The sequence below is a fragment of the Epinephelus lanceolatus genome, chromosome 8 (genome assembly GCF_041903045.1).
Source record: "Epinephelus lanceolatus isolate andai-2023 chromosome 8, ASM4190304v1, whole genome shotgun sequence".
NCBI lineage: Eukaryota > Metazoa > Chordata > Actinopteri > Perciformes > Serranidae > Epinephelus > Epinephelus lanceolatus.
In genome coordinates, this window is record NC_135741.1 from 7,448,379 (window position 1) to 7,471,177 (window position 22,799).

The 22,799-nt window shown below is 40.7% G+C and overlaps 1 protein-coding gene across 1 annotated transcript in view; it reads right to left on the reverse strand.

Annotated features, from left to right (window-relative positions):
- The window catches only part of atp9a (ATPase phospholipid transporting 9A), a 58,286-nt gene extending 37,713 nt beyond the window's left edge, over nt 1–20,573 (reverse strand). Inside the window, exons 1-12 of the mRNA XM_033629272.2 lie at nt 20,368–20,573; nt 15,649–15,793; nt 11,603–11,716; nt 11,373–11,481; nt 8,472–8,530; nt 7,481–7,532; nt 6,297–6,391; nt 3,838–3,918; nt 1,529–1,604; nt 986–1,062; nt 604–764; nt 360–502 (exon numbers count right to left, since the gene is read on the reverse strand). Of these exons, the coding sequence (XP_033485163.1) occupies nt 360–502; nt 604–764; nt 986–1,062; nt 1,529–1,604; nt 3,838–3,918; nt 6,297–6,391; nt 7,481–7,532; nt 8,472–8,530; nt 11,373–11,481; nt 11,603–11,716; nt 15,649–15,793; nt 20,368–20,435 (1,180 nt within the window). The 5' untranslated portion in view covers nt 20,436–20,573. The remainder of the gene's footprint in view (nt 1–359; nt 503–603; nt 765–985; nt 1,063–1,528; nt 1,605–3,837; nt 3,919–6,296; nt 6,392–7,480; nt 7,533–8,471; nt 8,531–11,372; nt 11,482–11,602; nt 11,717–15,648; nt 15,794–20,367) is intronic.
- Nucleotides 20,574–22,799: the final 2,226 nt, after the last annotated feature.

A 22,799-nucleotide genomic window follows, 5' to 3' on the forward strand; every position in this document is an offset into this window, starting at 1 on the left:
TGCATCACATCAGTTTTGTGCAGGCTAAAAAGCACTGCCTGTTGTCCTGGAGATAGTAGAACATCTTCCCCATGACTCCATTGGGATGAAAGGACTCATCAGTACACTCACTATCAACAACTTCGTGTACGCAACCTATTTTTTCCCTTCTAATGCCACATTGTGGACATCAAATTTGTGTTAAGGGTTAGGGTAAGAGAAGAGCTAGTTAACGTTTGCCCGTCGTTGTTTTACCCTACCTAAACCTGAACCAAACCTTTTGCCCAAAACCAGAATTCCGGTGAATATCGATGCATCTCTAATATCTAAAAATGAAGTACCGGTATGTTGCTTTTCAGTGCCACTTTCTGCAGTCTAACCTGTTTTGTCAGTCAGCAGGTAGGAGATGCGTCCAAGCTGTTCAGGTATGGTGCTCGCCCTCACCATCGTCCCGGGGATCTTGGAGTCTTTCTTAATCATCCAACTGAACACCATCTTACCCATGTCCAGATTGACTCGCAAACTGCATCAAATAAAAACAACAAATGAGCAATTTTTCTTTAACTCCTTACATGGAAATACAACACTGCTGATGGATGTGAAGTAGAGAATCTTACGTCGCACCTAATGGGCACGATGTTAGAGAAGAGCAGCAAGAAGCGAAAGATCTGGAGGTACCAACGGCCAGCAAAGTGCTGGAGGGCCACCATGACCAGAGATACCACCACGAGGGCCACAAACAGGATCTTAGTCAAACAGTTCACCTCCAAGTCAAACAAACCCACCTAGCATGAGCAACAGAGGCAAACATTATGAGTCAGATCAACATAAAAACAAATGGTCTGTGCATGTGCAGAGGTCTGAGTAAACAAATTAAAAGTTAAATAACTTGCACAATTAATCTATAATGGATACGTTCCATAAAAATCCTACAAGTACATCTTTATGAAAACTACTGGTAAGTGATCCAATGTTTGTGCTCATGCTACGGTTCACACTACTGTACCTTGTGCCTTGGGTTGGAGGTGTTCATGACACTGCGCAGCTCCTTGCCTGTGTAAATCACAACCCCCACCACTGTGCCTGGAGTGAGGGAGAGAAAAAGCCCCTAAAAAACTGCCTCAGGTCAAAATAATGCAACAACATAAAACAAAGTATGTCGAGAAGATGTTTTCCAGACTTATAATCTTGACAAGAATAGACTTTTTCAAATGATGAGTGTCATTTGGAATATAGGATGCAGATTTCCAATTGCTTAATGGATAACACATGTTACTGCGGTTTAAAGTGGATTACATCTCCTATGAAAGGTGCACACCTTCTTTACCGTTATGGGTACCTGCCCCGGGGGCTATTTTATAAATGAGCAAAATGCATACTGCCTCATTATTTTCCTGGATGCGTTAGACAAGTCAACATACCAACAGTTGTAAACAAAGAAATGATCCAGTGCAACTCTGTGCGCTAACGGCAAAGGATGGTCTGTGTTATATCCTGGGAAATAGCTGCCTTATCATCAGCAAAGCTGCACCAACAGTCAGATATTTACCGGAGGCAACAACGGTGCTGGCCCACAGGGTGTTCTCAATGCTGAGACTTTCATTAACTGGGGGATCTCCATCTTCCTATAGAAGTTGAGACAACAAATATTCAAAATGATGAGAGAAGACAGAAACCGGTCATATAATTGTTATCTTTGTTAAAGACGTTTGGTAAATACTGCTGCCTTAATCTAGCTCCTACCTAGCCACATAGCCTTACAGTATGCAAAACAGTTTGGAGGGTTTGCGGGATGAAGTTATTTGTTCTTTGGCAGGTGCATCACTGATGGATTTTGAAACGTATATTGCCTCTGAAGCCTCAGTTTATGACTCACACTTGAATTTAGCTTTATCTTTTATTAAATCTGACAATTAAATGACAAGATGTTGGGTTGGGACTCTTGTTTTATGACTGTTAGCTCACATGCTTAATGTAAAGCGTTTGGCTAGACATATATTATGTATTCATTCATAAAGTTGACATGAAAACTGAAATTACAGGGAGAGACTGTTGTGCACATAGAGCTTGGTAGATCTGCTTTCTCTTCTTATGCACCCTGGACATGGAATGAGCTTCAAAATGTTGATAACTTAGAAGCACTCCCTTTCTTAAAGATTTTTAAAATTCTTTTAAAAGGAAGAAAACATGTTGCTGCTTTATATAGTCCTTGACCTAGATAGAAAGTGTATGGTACAGGTATTGTATTGTATATCCATCTTCTTTTATTATTTTCCCTTGTGTTGATTTTATGTATTGTACGTCTTTTACAGTTATTTTTTGTTGATTGTTCCGCAGTCTTGACCAGGACTCCCTAAAAGAGGAGATCTTATATCTCTATGGGACCTTCCTGGCTAAATAAAGGATAAATAAATATATAACTTTGTTAGAGCAAAGGTTTTGTTGATCTCCTTTATCTTGGTCGCAATCCAACGGCCTTTGCACACTGAGTCCGTTTTTTTATCCAAAATTTTTACGTCTTCCTATTTCACTATCCCTTTGCTGCTGTAATGTTGCAGATTTCCCCACTGTGGGACAAATAAAGGATTATCTTATCTTATCTTATCTTATCTTATCTTATCTTATGTTGGCACACTGAGCCTGAAACTTTCATCTGCCATTAAAATTTTCAATCTTCTGCATTTTCCGCGTTAGAGACGTTTGACTGAAAATCAGTGAGAAAAATGTGGCGGCAGGACACATCCACAACAGGATAGAGGAACTGGGTGCACAGAATCATTTCGTCACTCAGATAGCTCACGTTCACAACAGGTCAGATAGTAATATTCAGGTAGATGTTGATGGAGGACAGCTCCGCCCCTTCGTACAGCTGCAGTGCCAAATGAAAGACAGGGAGGGCATGATGACACTGGTCACTCCAGTGGAGAGGCAAAGGAGGAAATGTACAACCATTCATCCATATTCATCCACTTATCTGGGGCCGGGTCACGGGGGCAGCAGGCCAAGCAAAGCACCCCAGACGTCCCTCTCACCAGCAACGCTTTCCAGCTCCTCCTGGGGGAGCCCGAGGCGTTCCCAGGCCACATGAGATATTTAGTCACTCCAGCGTGTTCTGGGTCTGGGGACCAGTGGGATGTTCCCGGAACACCTCTAACAGGAGGCGCCCAGGAGGATCCTGATCAGATGCCCGAACCACTTCGACTGACCCCCTTCGATGCGAAGGAGCAGCGGCTCTTCTCCGTGCTCCCTCCGGAAGTCCGAGGTCCTTATCTTATCTCTAAGGCTGAGCCCAGCCACCCATAGGAGGAAACTTATTCCGGCCTCTTATGTGCGCGATCTCATTCTTTCAATCACTACCCAGAGGTCATGACCATAGGTGGACATGAGGAGTAAATATGTCTTTTAATTTTGTCATGTATTGCAAACGTTTGCAAAGAATAGAACAATAAAACATATTGGAATCAGTGTGCAAAGGTTCGGTATGTAATGACTTTTTTCAGATAACAGAAAACGGACTCAGTGTGCAAAGGCCTTCAGAGGAAAAAATATTTTTATACACTGACCTGACAAGAGTAATTTTACAGATTATCAAATGGATAACTTTTATTGTCTCTGACAGTTATCTTTGTCTCTCTCTCTGTTGTTTACTTGGGCTGTTTATTTATCAGCTTTCAATTTAGACTTTTCCATGCTGAAAGTGATTCTGAAATGTTACTACGCCACAGCAAAACCAATATCAGGACTTTTACACAGGAGTGATTCAGGCACTTATTTGGAAATGAGCTCAACAAATTAAACTGTCTTCAGATTAACATAAAGGGGCTCAGGGTTCAACAGAACAGAGATGTAAGCACTCACCCTGGTGAAAGTTCCAACAAAGTTATGGATATCAATGTTTGGTTCTTCTGCATACACATACGATCTGATTTGTAGAAGGTCCTGCAAGACATCAAAAACATGGTTAATGATAGACTTGTTCAGAATATCCCTTTTTTTTTAACATTCGCAGCTTCTATAGATTTTTTTCTGAAACTTCAAATATCTGTCATATTTTATGGCGTCATCCTCAAGCAAAATCCTCAATTTGAATGAAGTAATTTATCTGATTACATACGTTCAAAATTGAACTTTCTTCATTTACATAAATGTCATGTATGGATGACATAGATTGCTGCTAGACCGCTCTGTTGATACAGGTGCATGCCTCCCTTTGTGGGCGGCAAGCATGAGAGCAAACAGGTTTTTAGGCAAAGTGGAAATGTTGTATGTTGATCACCAATGAAGATGGTATAAAACAGAAACATTTGAATCACACAGTTGGAAACAATCCATACCCAGCCACCACTGGAATGTAATTCTACATACTAATATTGGCGTGCCAAAATAACAGGTTTAAACAGCATGAATGGCATGCAAAAAATGTTGATATATAATTGGAATTGACGTTATGAATAAAGCTTTAAAGTATTCGATACAGCCCAAGTTTGAGGTCACTGACAGAAAAAAGTGACTTAACAATGAAAACTGACTCAGAAGAATACAAGAGCATGAAAAGTTTTGCCTTACTCGCTCATCAAACATCATCCGTCATGTACCCATCTCCAGTGACGTATCATTTACACAGATACCAGATTCATTGACATGATCAGTTAAAGTTTATGCGGCTGCAGTGTTTGCTCTGTTGTTTTTGCATTTTGCATGAAGAACATTTGCTCCAGGCTGTAATCAGCAGACAAACTGCTTTGACACGCACAGAAAATAAATATTCCCACTTGTTTGACAAATATGGCAGTTATTTTATTTTGACTATCAACTGTACCTGAGGCATATATTGTTTTCTCTTAAAAAAAAATCCTGTCACCAGAGGTTCAGAGAGCACGAGATGACGGTAGCAGCTCATGCTGGAAAAGCAGCAGTTCTGAGTCGAGTTAGACCCAGGGCTGCACCTAACCATCATAACCGATTAATCTGCTTATTATTTTCTTTAATAAACAATCAATAATTTGGTCTTTAGGCTGAAAGAAAACAATAAAAGATGCCAATCATGAATTAACATCTTCAGTGTGTCTTGTTCTGTCAATTAATAGTCCAAAACCCAAAGATGATGATGATGATGATGATGATGATGATGATTCAGGATTATGAAAACCAGCAAATATTCATGTCTTTTTTTGGCAATTTGACTTAAAAACGCACCCAAACAAATAATTATAAATAAATCATTTTTTTTTATTAATTTCCTGTCGATAGACTAATTGATAAAATGACTAACTGCTTCAGCTCTAGAACAATATATCAGCTTGCAACAGCAATACTGCTCATAAAAAGGTTTCTTCCTGACACCAGTGTTTTAGCAATAGTTTGTAAAATCTATAATTAAATATCAAAATCTATATCAGATTTTATTTATTAATTGATTGATTAGGATTATTTCAAATTGAGGCCACCACTTCTTACCCCCCATGAAGTGAAGACGAAAGCCAAATTTAAAATGTAGGTGGAAAATAATTTACTAAATGAATAAAATAACACAATAAATTAAACTGTATCATACTGAAAATTGTGGAAAAATATTAATAAAATGTCTGACAAAAATTAATAAATTGTCTGAAAAAATATTGATTAAAAATAAAAAGATATATATTAATGAAATGTCTGAAAAATATATAAATAAAATGATTGAAAAATATTAATTGTGACAATTTATTTACTCAAAATCTAATAATATCAGTATGAATATCTAAAAACTAGATGTTAAAAACCCAAACTGTTCAAACACTAGAGCTGCAATAATTAATTGATTAGTTGTCAACTAGTCCGAGTCATTTTTCATGACAGAAAAGTCAAACCTCTCTGACTACAGTTTGTTAAACGTGTGTATTTTCTTTTTTCTTTTGTCCTCTATGACAGTAAACTGAATATCTTTGGGCTGGGGACAAAACAAGACATTTCACAGACCAAGTACCTATCGATTTATCGAGAAAATAATCTGCAGATTAATTGGCAATGAAAATAATCATTGTTTTTCAGCCTTATCAAACACTGAAGAACTAGAGGAACAAAAAAGCACAGGCCTGAGGTCAAAATTTGACCTTGTGGTCAAGACATTCTCTGACGACCAGGCCACCCTGCACTCTAGTTAAACAACCACTCCGTCCTAATGACAGACTTCTCTGAGATCACAGTCAGAATGCATTACTCATCAGTTCTTATTTCACACAACACACGGCACGGTGATGGCGTAAACACAGCGGTCAACATGCAGTTTCCTCCTGCATCCTCACTACTTCATCTTCCATCTTTATTTCATGACTCACGGCAGCAGTCGGCAGTCTCTGCGTGCAGGCCACTGGGAGGCGTAGTTTCCAATCCGTTTCTCCATCCAGCTGGTCAGTCCGCAGGAAACAGGAGCCTAGGAGGGAGAGGACAAGAGCTGCAGCTGATGCCAGATGGATAAACATTCACCCCTAGGGGGCAACAACAGATAGGCTTTTAGTTAAAGAGGGGACATCACAAGCTATTCTTGATGGTGGCAGTGAGTGGACAAATCACTATGTTAATATTCCATCACATACTGAAGGCTACTATCAATTGTTGCCGGTTTTATTTGTTCTATTACAAGAAAATTTTTAAAGTTCCCAGTTTGAGTACACACACGAAAAACCGCAGTAAAACAATTTAACATGGAGCCACAGATGAATAGCAGCAACTTCTGTGAATGGGACTAACTGCACGTTACTGTTGGCACCAAAGCCCATCCCCCCACCGGCTTGCATGCGTCATCCTGCCCAAAACTCCCAACCCTGGCCTAGGCTCTTTATAATTGACCTAATGGCCTCCACATGGAAGAGAGATAACCGAGCACTATTTCCAGTAAAACAAAGCTGTTGTTTTTCTTCCCCCCGACAGGAAGACGCAACAACAACAACATGCATCTAGCTCCTCCTGCAGACTCACATTTGGGTTTCTACAAGTAGAAAATATGTCCCTGTGATTTTTGATGCGCTGTGCCTTGGAGGTTGTTATTTTGAATGGACTTATTTTGTATATGTGCAAATAAACAGCGCAATGCAATTGGCCAAGTTTGTGTTATCACTGACAGATCTTGTCCTAATCCATATTTGATTATTCAGATGAGGCATCCTTCTCTCATGTCTCCTGTTTTCTCTTTGCATTGGATTTCTGCGTGTCCTCGATTTTCCTTTTCATTATCTTCTCATTTGAAAGACAAAATTAGTCCTCAAAGAAGAAGAGAGAGCAATGTTTTGTCTCCAGCGCCCATCTCAGCCTTACATGGAGCCGGAGCCCTACACCACCCTGCACTTTGAGTGATAGTTTAGTACTGGACTCAGTTACAATTTAGACATTGTAGGACTTCCTGTCCTGGCTCAGGGCTAATCCCTGCACCTCAGCGCCTTTTTAAACAAGTCATTTCCCCAGCCAGCCAGCCAGGCAGCCGGCCTGTTGTGGAGATCTGGATGAATGACCAGCAGATGTTTACCATTTCTTTCAGAGGTCCTTAAAAAGATCATGTCAGCAGGAACACGCTGGTTCTACAAAGAAAGGCAGAAAGAAAAACATCACTTCAGCATCACTTCCTGATCCTGCACTCTTCCACCTCCCTCCTCCGCTCTTTAAACTGTAGAAAAGTAAGACTTTTAGCTTTTCATGTGCCACATTACCAGCAGCCAGTCAGTCAAAAATAATAAGCCCTCCAGCAAATCATCCTGTCGTGGCCTGAACGGGACCCTGACCAGGTTTTACACTCTGGCTGACCTGCTCCCTCCACCGCACTAGACAAATTCTCCATTCAATTCAACTAGACAGCTTCCCAAAAATTGAACCGTGCATGGATTATTGCTAAGTGGTCGATAGCCTAATAATAAAGATGTATTATGACTCTTAAAATGCAGCTGAATTTAGAAGCTTTCCTTTGTCAGCTACCGGTTTCACCTCATGTCTGAATGTGTAACCCACATAACTGTGAATCGCTCAGTCATATTAATGAAATGTGTGGGACAACATGTGTGACCTTTCCTTCAGCTGCACTGAAATGAGTAATTCAGAGAGAAGCCCTCAGCTGGAAACAGAAGACAGCGCTTGCTTCTCACATTTCATGTACAAAGACCTCAGAGACGCTGTCCACAAAAAGAGCAACACAACAGATTCCTCTCAGATTAGATATCTTAAACAACTACAAATGACATTTCAAGATGAACAAAAATATATATCAATAAATAGGACTTAATTGAATTTGTGTTTGAGATCTAATTAAAGGCATTTTCGGTTCACGTCTGTTGTGTTTGCATTGAGTTTGACAGGCTGAGGCTCAGCATTGATCACAAGATTACAAAATCTTTACTAACTCCTTTCACCTCAGTCACCAGAAGATTAACAACCCCCTCATTATTTGCTGTCATATAAATGGTAACTTGACAGTCCTAAGAGGCAAAACTATTCACAGATGTGGGGTGAAACAATCTTTAACAAACCTTTTCCACGATTATAAGATCTCCGACCTGAATACCGCTGCTTTTAACCTTCACCGTGCCTGAAACACACAGAGCAGAGTTTAAAGTTAATGACGTGTTTACCAACTTTTTTATTGCATATGGTAAAAATCACGCAGTTCAATTCTCATAGATTTTTGACCATTTATGGAACTGATCCTTCAAAGATCATATCTACACACACACAAATTTGATCTTGAAATGAAATGTGACTGGTGCGTGCCTCGTCAGTCACCCTGGCAGTGAATTTGGGAAAGTAATTTTCCTCTCAGATTTGAAGGAATGCTGGGGGAGTTGGTTGAGCCTTTTCTCTCATTCCATTCGGAATGAACAGGCAAAATTGTTTGGAAGAGATCACTGACCCTCGACCTCTGCCGTGACCTCTGGGCTTTGCATATGTAAGACATTAAAGCACATTAATATTGCTGTGCATAAGGCTTCAAGGGACTTCACATTAGTGCTCTGCTCTGCTAACAAAAAAGCATTTTACAGATTACACAGCAGCTTCATGTTACAGCGCTCAGAAACAAAATCTAAAATAAAATATGAAGCTTCGATTGAGATAAGGAAGTGCTTTAATGTCAATATCTCATGAACATTTGTTGATAAACCTGTGATCAGAGCTGCAATGACTAGTTGAGTAACTGAGTAGACAATCATTCGAAAATTTGCAGCTGATTTAAGTTGTGTAAGTTAGATCAACCACAGCTGATTCTGATCTCAATCAGAGACACAGTCATGAGTTCTTTTAATTACGTAGACTATTCAGTAAAAAGTGGACTTCTTGGATTGATTTTGTTAAATGTGAATACAGAACAACACAGAGGAGATTGTAAAGATTAGAACAGGACTGAGCAATCTTTTTTTTTTTTCCACTGTATTTGTGTATTTTGCTTTTACGCATTTGAAACCAAAGGCCATGTATGTCGCCCATCCCTTTACAAGACACATGAACAGCCTGAGATGTCTTAAGAAGAATAAGTTCAATATCAACAGTACGTCTCAGTTTGTCCACATTCAGTCTCTGTCAGTTCATGAGCGTTTATCCACACATGTCCTGATACAGATTCTTTTGAACTGAAGCTGCCGATTTAAAATATTTTGCACAATGTTCAATATCTCTAAACATGGTCACAATAAGTATTCATTGCTGTGTCAGAGAGCTGTATCCTGGTCAGGGTGGAAAAGCCTCTGAAGCAGAATTTTACACGAAGTAGGTAACGCATGTTTAACTTGCTTCTGAAACCTGGCACCTCTTAGTCTAGTCATGTAGTGGGCCGGATTGGACCCTTTGGCGGGCCAGTTCTGGCCCACAGGCCTTTTGTTTGACACCCCTGGCTTACTACATACAGGTAGAACTGAAACATGAAAGTACTGCACTTTTTGTCATGTCATCAGCTGTTAATATTTTGACCGTCATTGTGCTGATTGTTCCTCTTGGATAGGAAAGCAGTGCTTTGAAAGAATGATTCGATACTGAGTCAGGTTGGCAGTGTTTTGATAGAGTTAGTGCGTGTAGAGAAAGTGTTTTTGCCATTTGAAATGCAGCGTTGGTTGGTGATGTAGGTGTGTTGCTGTGTTAAGAGTTGAGAAAAAGTATCTCACAGTTTTTCTGAATGCTTTAATACTACGTCTTTTAGTTTAGTTTAGTTCATTTCAGTCATTTCCCAACTTATAAAATCAAATATACTGGTAGATAGACAGTACATAGACATTAAGTTAATACTTTTTTGGGCATAAAAAACAAAAGGTAAACAAAAAAAGAAAAGAAAACAAAACAGGAATGAAAAGGTGTAGGCTGAGGCCTAAGCTTATAACACCTACCCCCTTAACATTCATCATTTTTGTCTGCTCCCTTTTACTCATACAGAGCAACAAGAAATGGACAGAAACTAAGTATATATACATTATATAGGCCTATTGTCTGCCCAAATATCCCAAACACATTTCAGTAGACTTTGGTGTTCATACTTCAGTTTTATATTTGTTAATTATCTTGTGTTTAAATAATTTTTGTGTGCTTATTCATTTTTTTTGTACTGTATTGATGCAAAAACACAATTCTTTAAGAGGCTTCAAAGAGTTTTGCAAGAACGGTTTGCTCTTACAAGACATGTATAATGTTTTGCTGGTTTGGTTTTGCGGTTAGTGTGTAGAGCTTTGCAAAAATACTTTCAAAGATAGTGCCTCATCAAACAGTAAAATTTGTAATTTAAGTAAACATTTGTTAGCAATTGTACGAAAAAAAAAGTAACAATTAATTAATCACTTTTAATTTTCCAAACGAAAAGTGTTCACTTCTGAAATGTGAAGATTTGTTGCTTTTACTCAGTTAGCTGAATATCTTTGCTTCTTGGAATGTTGGTTGAGTAAAAAAGCAATTTCATTAAATCTCCTTCAGAAACGAAGAAAAGAGAAAATTATTATTTACTTTTTTAATTTTACAGACAAAACGATTAACTGATTAATCAACAAAACTCATACAAAACTATTTTCTTCTTATGCTCGAAAACAACACTCCCAAGTTCTGACACCATAAAGTTTCCATAAACCACAAGATATGCACGGGGGCCGCGATCATGGAGGCAACCAGTCATTGTGTTTATGGCTCAAACAAGCTGCCACATCAAAGGGGCAAAGTGATGGAAACCACAAGAGGTCTCCTGCTTTTTATTGCTGGTAGCACTTTATACCAAGGCCTCTTATGTACACTTTTACATCTCTGCTTTGAATTACCCACCATTTCCCCTAGCCCCAATAAGTTTTAATAGGACCAACCTCCTACAGTTAATAGACGCTGATGCTGAGAAATAAGCAACACGGTTCAGATATCGACACGACCAAAACATAATCGATGTCGTCCTCTAAGCCTCAGATCCTTACCTCTTGTTGAGAGCTTGCTGTAAATCTGAGAGTTCATTTCTTTGTCTCGGATGTAGCATCTTATTTCTTCAACTGCCTCCCTCATGATGGTGATGGCCAAAACAAGACCCTGGAGGGTGACATCACATTTTCATCAAAAAAATACAAATACCAAGATGCACTAAACACAAAAGTATGGAAAATATTATTGGTTGACCATAATAACTAGCAATTAGTGAAATGCCACATACCAGAGGGACCCAGTAGGTGTAGAGAGCACCTAAGCGCAGCTCCTTGATAAATTGAGAGCAGGCCAAGAGCAAGAAGTACAAGTTGAAGAAGTACTTGAACTGATTGAACAGCACCTGTGAACATGAAACAAGAAGCACAGTGTGAAATATCTGCTGTGTGACAACTTATTGTGCATATGACTGCATCTGACATTTACTGCCGGGCCATGACTGGTTTTGATTCGACACTATTGGTCTCCATCCGCCCTGTTACAACACGGCCTTAATGACCTGTAGATGAAAAGTCATTTAAACATCTATGAACATAAATTGAGGAAAAAGAAAAATGACTTCCGATGTACATAAAAAAGTTAATTCAACACTTGGGCTGTGACGATATCTACATTACTGCAACCGCAACCCTACGCAGCAAGCATATCTAGATATTTTGATAATCCATTAATCATTTTCAAGCAAAAATACAACAAATTCATAAGGTATTGTTTATTAAATGTGAATATTTGCTGTTTTATTTTAGTCCTCTATGAAAGAAATAGAGGATTTTAGACTGTTTGTTGCACAACACAAGCAATTTGGAGACTTGGGGATTTGAGAAATTGCATTTTTTTGTTTTCTGACACTTTATACACCAAACAATTCATTGATATATTGAGAATAACTGCAAATAAATGAAAATAATCTTTAGTTGCGGTCATAATTATACACTTTCTGGAAAAAAATCTAATGAGAAACTGTTCCTAGATAACAAATCAGCGAACTGTACACTTGACAACTTAAGAAACATTCTCAAATTGATGCAAAAATCATAATGAAATCAAATTTTGTCTACAATTACTGTTCTTGTTGGCCTTTTAAAACAACCCTAGAGATGGAGTAGCTTCTCCTCCAGTAGTGTCATTCTTAAGTTAACACTCGTGTTTCAGCTTTGCCCAATTTCATTATCACCAGCGTGCAAGATGACTACCAGGGGAATCTTGTGTCTTCACAGCGCTACTGTACATCATTTCCAAACCTGTTGCTAAGCAGAAGGCAGAGAACATGAAACCATGCACAGAAACACAAAGACTATAATATGTTGTAGTAAGAAGAACTTCTTGACATGTACTAAGGTAAATAAAAACCATCACCATTTGCAATGCAAAAAGGGCTCTGCTCTAGTCTTTGGCTTTCCAAACAAATTTGAGCTACTTTCAATGTCTGACTTCATATACAAAAAAAGTCATAAGATCTTAAGACAACTGAATATCTGGAAAACAAATGCATATGTAAATCAGGCTGGGGGAAAAGCGAGGAGAAAACACACAGCTTAGTAACTGCCACCAATGTTAGACATCTCCAACCAATGTCACATCTGTCTTTTCCATATTCTTCTAAGAATGTGAATGTGATCTGGTGCTGTGAGACCATGTTGCTGTTTGTCCAAATGTGACGGAAGCTATATCATGCTTCCCTTGTTACCATTTTAAGATCTTTAAGTCAGCCTCCACTTAAGTTTATGTCCCCTGAGATGTCTGAACTTGACTCTACTGGCTTGTATCTTTCAAAGTTTGTCAGTTGAGAGGTGTTTTCATATTCCTCTAATGATGGGGGAGATGTCGATGCACTTCCAAAATCTGAGATTGAAAAGTAAATAGGGCAGGATAGATTACGTATGTCACCAATTTCAATGCCAATTGCTGTCTATTACGGGGCACACAGGTAAATGTCATTATCTGGCATTGTCCCTAAAAGGTCCAGGCGGACCCCTATGCAGACATCCTCATGTTACATACTAGGGCCCGACTGATTTATCGGCCAGCTGATTTAATCGGCCGATTATAGCCATTAGAGAATAATCAGCAATGGGCCAAAAGTTGGCCGACTGATGCCGATGATAACACTTATATTTTCATCACTAATAAAATGCAGGGAATATGGTGTTTTACTTAGAAATGATGTCCTTGTGTTACTTTTTGCACTATAACTTTATAGTAAATATAAATTGAAAAACGTAAAAATTTAATCAGCCAATGTATCGGTTATCAGATTTTTTTTATTCCATAATATCGGAATCGGCATCGGCCCCAAAAAATCCATATCGGTCGGGCCCTATTCCATACTCCAGCTTAGTCCAAAACACTGCAGCCAAGCCAGCCACAGCCACTGCTCCACAGTAAAGTTGGATGTTCAATAGCCAATCACTCCGGACCCAACATCGACTTCTGAGCTTCAGTTTGACCCAACATTGGCAGTGGGAGGACAGTAAGCTCACTTCCCAGCCCTCTCATTTACTGCTAGGGGCTAACACAGACCCTCAGCCGTCCTATGTATTGAACCGCGTGCTGTCCACGAACCAGCAGCTCACCACCACGTTCAATGTCAAAGTATGTCCGAGCCTTAAGGTCCAGTTCAGACCAATGATTCGCGACAAGACAAAACCATCTTAGGATGTTGCAGAGAAGAGTTGCAGCAGTGTGAGCTCGACTCAGTCCTGCTAATGGTGTCACCTGCAACTCAGCTGGTCAAATCGCTAGCAGCTGGTTTTAGAACATAAAGCGTGTCACCTGTTTCAATGGCCAATTGGCTTGTGCTCTGTCCCTGCACTCTGTTTCCGGCCTCACTGTGGGTCAATGTCGGACAGTGGGTCACTGCTGCTGCTTGCTGTATGTTTGTTATGCCCCCCTCAACACACACATTCTCACTGACTGACTAATTGCTGCTGTTTTATGTATTATTATGGCATATTTATTATGAATACAATCCATCTGGTGCTTGTTTTGTTTATGTTTTTGCCATTTCATCACTCCTACAAATGCAGCTGTAGCCACTATCTCACTGTTGCTGAAAAGCTGCAAATCAGAAGTACAGAGAGTTGTTGCATAGAGACGATACACCATCTCATCTAGTTGCATTGGTGTGAACCTGCAGGTTGTTAGAACGTTGCAGAACGGCGCATTGGAAGTAGCTGCCTGTTTCAGCTCGTCTTTGCAAATCTTTGGTGTGAACTGGGCTTTACACACAACATAAAAATCTCACCCCGACGTAATATATCTTTCTGCAAACACTGATTGGACCGCTGGTTTATAATAACATAACACCTTGACAATGTGATCATACTGTGACATCACCTAACAACATAAACAAAAATAATATGCTAAGTACACTCAACTTTCTGATATGTCTGCTAGTCGCTGATTTTGGTGCACAACAGACTCCTCATCCGAGGCTCAAATATGTATGGCTGAATCTCTCCAATGTGTCCTTGAATGCTAGCCATCTCGATGCGCACTCTCTTTTACCGGTCAGCCTAGCTGGCACAAGCAGTGGTGGTTGGCAGAGCGGAAAGCAGAATACAGAATTTCTTAACGAGGTAGAAAGAGTACATTTGCTTATACTGTCGACATGTGAGCTGAAGCTTCATCAACATATCAGGCTGGTACAGTGTTAAGTGTGCACCTGGAGGAAAATGTCCTCTGGCCTATGTTATAAAAGTAAGAAGGTAATCAGTATCTAAGCATACCGAGGCTTGCTAATATGTAGTCATTTGGGATTAGACTGACTAATGGGCAAACAAGGCTTAAGTATTCTTAGATGAAACTAAAGAAAAGTGAACTTAAAAAACAAATAATATTCAAATTTGAGGCACGTATCTGACCTAGAGCTGAGAACTGGTCGATCGACAACTTTAATAGATATATTTCATAATCGATTCATTGTTTGAGTCACTTTTCAAGCCAAACTGATACCTGCCTGTCCCAACTTCATAAATCTGCATATATCCCGCTTTATTTTATATTATTTTAAACTGAATATCTTTTGGTTTTTAAGTTCTAACAGACAGCTTTTATTATTTTCAGACATGACAATGACCACCCACTTTGCCAGCACCAGTGGGTGGTGGTACGAGATGACAGCCAAGATGATGGTTCCTAACATTAAGATTGTGTTAATGGGAAAATGTTTCCAACAAGTGACAGTGACTCAGAGACAGGCTGGGAGAGGTGGGTGGTGGTTTGGGGGGGTTAAAGGGAGGAAGGGTGGAGGGGTGACCTTTGACTGACACTAACCATAGGCAGGAAGGTGAAGAAGTTGTACTTCTGGTTGTTAATGACATTCCTCGGGTACCTCTGCTCCCTCTTTTCTGGGTGGCCGAGCCACACGGTGCGGGGACGGAAGTCACCCATGCCACAGCATCTCGACCACGGGCAGCACCTGAGAGGAAGAGGCGGGGGAGGGTGATTTAATCACAATATAGCCACACACTTAATCTCACCATTTTGTTGAGGCATGCGGAGAAGGAGACAGTTACATGAAAAAAGACGAAAATATTTAGGATTCAGTTGATTCATTTAAGTCTATTTCACTTTAAAAGTAGATTCTGTTGTTTGTGGTATTGTGTAAAGCTGTTGAGCTCCGTATTTAATGAATTTCCTGTCACATCTCTGAGTTAATGTGTTGCCTAATGCAGCTACAAACTCACAACATACAAGGCTGTGCTCAAGGTGCATGATCATTGAGTCTGGAGAGATTATGCCTCACAAAATAAATATTAACTTCATCTGGAAAAGGTTTGCCGCTCCCTTCGCTCTACCCAAACAAAGCATTCCATATCAATACACTAACAGCCCAGTGACCTCCTGATTAATAATTGAACTACTTGCCAAGTTATAGAACACTTGCTCTAAACAAAATGTAGGCGTGACAAATTTTTAGCCCCTATCTGATGAAGACAAAATGGGGAAATTCAGGAACCATGCGTTTTACGACAGATGACTCAGTATTTCAAACAGCATGACAAGTTTCACTGTTCAAAAGCTGTCTGCCAGGCCTGACAATTTTTTTACTGCAGTTAATCTTTAATTAGTTTACTGTGCGATAACCCTGCAGTGGATGGGACACCAAACACAAGGATCCTCCTCCACTTACAGAGACAGTTTGGATCTTTTGAAGTGAGGCACTTATCCACAGTCAGGTTATAACCGACAGTCGATGGCAGTTGGCACGCACCCAGTTTGGAGAAGCAGAGAAGAGTCCTGCCTCTGAAGCTAAGCAACGTACTGCTGTAGACAGAGCAAGCAGCAAAATGTATTTTAATTATTTTTTTTTTTAAATGTTTATCACTTCAGGTGTTCAGACTCTACAATGCTTTACCTTGCTGTCTGAAGCCATTTATCTATGCTCTCTTCAAAGCCACCAGACTCCTTTGGCAAAAACAGTAATTTTACCTTGCAGAACATGGGAGCTACTGGTCCGAACTAAACTTTTCAAACACCAAAAGCCACTTTTACACTGCCTTTTCCAGGCAGGGTGTTTATGCCGTTATGCCGCCTTGTTGTTCTGTATAAAAGGTATAATCGCGGAACGAGGGGACAGAGTTTTCTTGCCTTTAAGCCGGCATCGGAGGCAGTAACAGCTTCAAAACAGCCAGTATAAAAGAGACAGCCCGCAGGATGGGATGTGTAACGTTTTGACAATGTGTTATGCATGCGACCCACCACAGGAGATTTAAAAACTAGGTGGTAGCAGTTAGCAGCTAACTCAAAGAAGAACAGCAGCTGAAAATGTCAACAAATTGGGAAAACAATGAAGACCCGGAGCTTCTTACCCTCCAAGCAGAGGATGAGATCAGCCACCATATAACAGGGAAGGTAAATGATTGTTATTGCTATGTTATGCGATAGTTATCGTTTAGAAAGTGCTGCCGATGTGTATGTTGTATATCATACTAGAGGCTGACGCTCTCACTGCTCTTCTGCTTCCACGATACCATCATGCAGTTTAAAACCACACACTGGAGCGGCATGATGCAGTCTTTGTTTGGTTCTGTGTAAAAATACAAAAGCGGCACAAAGAAGGGATTGTGTAGCAGCCCGAGAGCCCAATCTCTGTGTAAAAAAGCCTGAAGTCACATGATAACCAAAAATAACCAATCGAGGCAGCAGTAAACCAGCAACTCCTGTGTTGTGCGAAGTAAAATTACTGTTTCTGTCAAAGGAGTCTGGCTTTGATAAGAACATAGATACCATCCTCAGTTCCCATTCGGAAAGAGCAGTCTGACAACATGATGAAACCCCCCATTCAAAGCAGTACATTGCTTAGCTTCTGTGGTGGTACTCCTGTCCGCTTCTCTAAACTAGGGGCATGCCAACCACCATGTGCTGAAGGTGATGCATAAGTACCTCCTATGGGGCGCTCACCTGGTAGAGCGTGCGTCCAATGTACTACAGCCTGTGCTTGATTCCGACCCATGGCCCTTTGTTACGTGCTGTGCCCTCTATCGCTCTCTCTTTTCTGTCTATCATGAGCTGCTCTAATAAATAAAGGCAAAAAGAGCCTAAAAAATAAGTACCCCATGTAACATCCATTAAAAAAAAAAAAAAATCAAATTATCTCTTTAATATGCTACAGCTGGGGTCTTGTATAACTTGTATTCAGGGAACAACCAAACATATTTTAATAATAGGGCCACATAGTAACAATGTTTTTGTTATACGACATTTACTTTTTTTAAAGATAATGTTGCTCTTTTCATACTCTAGAAGTGTCTCATATTGAGAGTGGTCACATGGATATGAGCAATCAGGTTTTTTTGGACAATCCAGTTTATGTGTTTGAGAATGTAAACACCACGTTTTGTTTATGAGAATTGTATTTTCTGCTTCACTTTCAGGGTCATAGTATTGTGCATGCTGGCTCACCGTCAGGGCAGACAGGGACAGCTGAATAGACTGGAACATCGTTATTATTATTATTAACACCTGCGCTGTTCTTTCTCTGACAAGTCAAAATGTCCGCTGTCAAAATGGCACTTCATTTTTGTTGTTGATTATTCTGCTACATAGCTTCTACAAAAATAGTTTCACCATTACTTGGTTAGAGTATAAAAATCAGCCCAACAGAGAGAGAGGGGTCACTGTGCCAACCCTTGTTTTACTTTGATAAAATATTAACAAATTGTGAAAAATGCCCGTTAAAATTTCCTCAAACCCAAACTGACATATCCACATGTCTTGTTTTGTTCAATCAACAGTTCAAAATCTGTAATTCCTGACATGTGAGGCCCCAGAGAACTTGCAAATTTTGGTGTTGTCATGTTTACTTGACCTTATACTTAATTCAACTTAACTCAGAATTGATGTCCTTGTTTTTGTGTATTCTAGAGATAGTAAGATCATAATACACTAATTCATGTAAAAACAAGATGGCAGCCATCTCTGCAAAGTCAGTCTGTAGCCAATCCAGACACAAAAGTGAACAAGGTCCAAAACCTGATCACATTTTATGGTTGAAACTTGTTTGTTTATGAAGAGAAATAAGAGAAAGATAAGACACTGTTAATTAGGAGGTACTCGTTTGAGGACATTCAGACTTTATTGTTGTCTCATGTGAGGATATTGCGACTCAATTATCACTGATGATGTTGAGGTTTTTTTTATACTTATTGGGTGCTACTGATCCCAAACGTAGTCAGAATTCCAGTACGTTATTTCCATGACCAAGGAGTGTTAAATCAATATTTGTGAACATGAGCTACTCTCTCTCAAAGCCAGAAACCAGAGACTTGAGTCTCAAACTTGTGATGTAGTAGGGTATAAAGTCTGGAGCAGAGTCCTGTAAAAATCTGTCTAACAGGTATACACTCACCTGCCACTTTGTTAGGTACACCTGTTCAACTAATCATTAACACAAATAGCTAATCACCTGGCAGCAACTCAATTTATTTAGGCATGTAGACATGGTCAAGACGACCTGCTGATGTTCAAATCAGCATCAGAATGGGGAAGAAAGGTGATTTAAGTGGCTTTGAACGTGGCATGGTTGTTGCTGCCAGACGGGCTGGTCTGAGTAGTTCAGAAACTGCTGATCTACTGGGATTTTCACACACAACCATCTCTAAGGAAGGTCCAATAAAGAGAAAATACCCAGTGAGCGGCAGTTCTCTGAGCAAAAATACCTTGTATAACTAGAATTAGGAGATATTAAAAATGCATACTAATTAAAAGTTCAGGTCTTGGGAGGTTAAGGTAGGATTTATTGCAGGACTTTTGTATTAGATCGCATGAGCTTTAGCCAGGTGTACCTAATAAACTGGCAGCTAAGTGTACACCGACCATGACAGAGGGTGGACAGGTGAATGGGTGCATCCAGCTTAAATATTAATTATATTATAGGCCAAAATTCCTGCATTAAGACAGGTGTTTTCATATATTTTGTCTTAGCATACTGTGATAACTACAGAAGGTGACATCACCATGACAGTCTGATCTACTGGCTGCATGTCAGCACTGTGTCTGCCCTGTTCGCGTTTCTCCATCATCATCTACGGAGGCCTGTCCCTTAATGTGCTGGTCAAAACTACACCACAAAGCATCCCTTAACCCACATGTGAGTTTAGCACACGGTGTCTTTTTAGTCAGGGCCTATATTTCTGCTCTTTGACAGCTCCAGTGTAACGTTACCGAGCAAATATTGACATGGGCGTCAATTGCACTTGTTCCAACTGCACCCCGGAACAAGACTGATGTCTCCTGGAGCTATGGCTAGCTTTTTAAACGCTACTATGAATGGCCACGTAATATTCGCTAGCATGTATGTGTCTGTTGGTCGTTGTTTTGTCCCCTAACTGCTGTTTTAGCCCTAAAACCCGCCGCCGCTAAGCTAGTTTCAGAGACAATGTCGACGCGCTGCTGTAAACAATTTAACGGCTACACTGACACCAGCAGGAGCCGCCGAGCGACAAACAGATGGCTCCGTGTTCATGTTACCGTGCTGTGTAACGCCCTTACCCATTTCTGTGTTTACTGTCGTGTCTTTTCGGCCGTCTCACGGGCTGTAGGGGGATATTGTCGGTCATTCCTGCGGCTCCTGGTAGCGGGTGGGGGCTGTCGGCAGGCAGGCAGCCCGGCTGTAGCGGCTCTGACTGGGCGGAGGCTTCCCAGCTGTCACTCACTCAGGACCGTCAGCAGGTTAGCTCTGCTGCTGCTGCTGCTGCTGCTGCTGGGACTGATAGCCTACAGCACTATGGCAAGCACACAGGCTGCTGACCTATTTGGGAATACTTTAATGATGTAAATCTAAAATGTTTATATCTTGCTTGGAGACCGGAAGTAATTGTAATACTGACTCAAAAACCTCTTGAGCTATTTGAAATACAATTTTTATGTAGGTAACCTGTACCTGTGTTGAGCTTTATTTCTTATCAGTCTGCATCACAAGCCTATATGAAACATTAAAGGGGAACACCACCCAAATTAAAAATTCCAGTATGTTATTTCCATGGCCAAAGGAAAGTTAAATCAATATTTGAGAACATGAGCTACTCTCTCTCAAAGTCAGAAACCAGAGAAGTGCGTCTCAAACTTGTGATGCTGTAGGGCATAAAGACTTGAGCAGAGTCCTGCACCGGGTTGGCGTACCCATGGATACTCTATAGGCCCGTGTCCACTGAAGAAGTTCCTGGTACTATTTGGGGGGCAGGAACTACTACAGGAACGTCCTCTCACTCGGCCCTCTCAACCACCATGTCTCCACTGAGGGAGCGGAGTAGGAGGAAGGTTCCTGTAAAGTTACCGGGCTCTGTGATGTAATCGTTGCGCGACCATTTTGACTGGGGCGATGTAGGGGCGTAGGGACGCCGTTAGTGGTGTCTGTAATAACTCCGGTCACGGTCCGTGAAAAAAAAAAAAATTTCCAGCGGATGTCTTAGTTACAACATGATTGAGCTAACTGGAGTAATTTCATGTCGTATCTGACAACAGGAGGCTTTTAACAGATGACGTCCTGATGTTAGCTTTGCTGCTGCTGTTAGCTGTCCCTGTCAGCTGATGCTTTCTAGACATCGTGATTTCCCAAAACTGAATAAATACCACACATAGCAACACAAAACTGCTTTGCTAGCTCAATCATGTTGTAACTAAGATAGCCGCTGGAATTTTTTTTTTTTTCACGGGCCGTTTATTGAGTTATTACAGACACCACTAACAGCTAATGGTTAGCCCAGCTAATCTACGATAACCATGTTGTTATTTACAAAACGTCACATCCCGCCTTGAGTATATCCAATCAGCACCAAGTAAACCCCAAGCCCCAGCCAGGAGTTTCTCGGGGCCATTCTGAGTACCTACTCCAAGGCAGGGACTTGTTTAGCCCCCGTAAAAGTTCCAGAACTCTGTCCTTTGAGGTGGTTCCTGCAGTGGAGACGCGCACCAACGGCCCCAGCCCCGTAAAATTACCCCGAAGTTCCTGCGGTGGAAACGGGCCTAATGGGTAACCCTCAAAAAGTTGGGCCCCGATTTTTCGATTGAATACCACTAGTGAAAAAAAAAACACTTGCTGTACCTTTTGATTTTTGCCAGGCAACCACCCCATCACACCCTTACACTACCCTTCCTGTGTAATCAAACGACTTTTCTTTCACAGTAACTAGTATCTAGTTCCTACAATGTTGAGGCAGAGGGTACTGTCTGTAGCTCTGGTTGAGGGTGAGAGGCTGTCAGCAGATAAACGGAGATCTGTGTGGGTACATGAGACCCTAAAAAAGAGGGTGGATCATGGGGAGTACCACCAGTTGGTCCAGGAGCTTCTCCTCCATGATGGACGTTTCCAGGCATATTTTAGGATGACTCAGTGGCAGTTTGACAACCTGCTGTCTATCATCGGGCTGTATAGCTCTGGGTATCCAGCAACCTCTACCTCCAGTTTCTCCTCCAATGTTTACCAACTGTTAAGTTGTCATGACCACCACAGAAGGCCCGCCTCTCAAATCATCAGATTGGACAACGCGAAAAACGATGACAAAAGAGATTACATGGGGCGCCTTTCTGCTCTAAGGGAGCGATCACACCGAGATGAAAAGATAGAAGCACGACACCAGTAAAACCATTGTTTTCCTATGATACGGCGCGTCTGACCAGCGTTCAAGCATCTTTTTAGACAGGTGTTTTTCCGGCGTCTTTTTAAACGCGCGTTTTTGTAGACGCTTCTTTTTAGACACACGTTTTTAGACATGCATAGACACTGAAAAGTTAAAATATTTTCAACTTTTCTGAGGGACAGATGCCAGTAGCTAGCGCGCATTGAATAAGCGCTTCCAGCGTTTCAAGCGTCTTTGAAGCGTCCGCGTCTCTAGCGTCTCATTTCTGTGTGATCACCCCCTAAGTTGAAATTTTTTCAAGTCGAGGAGTTCAGAGCACTCTGGCAAAAATATCAGGCACCTGGA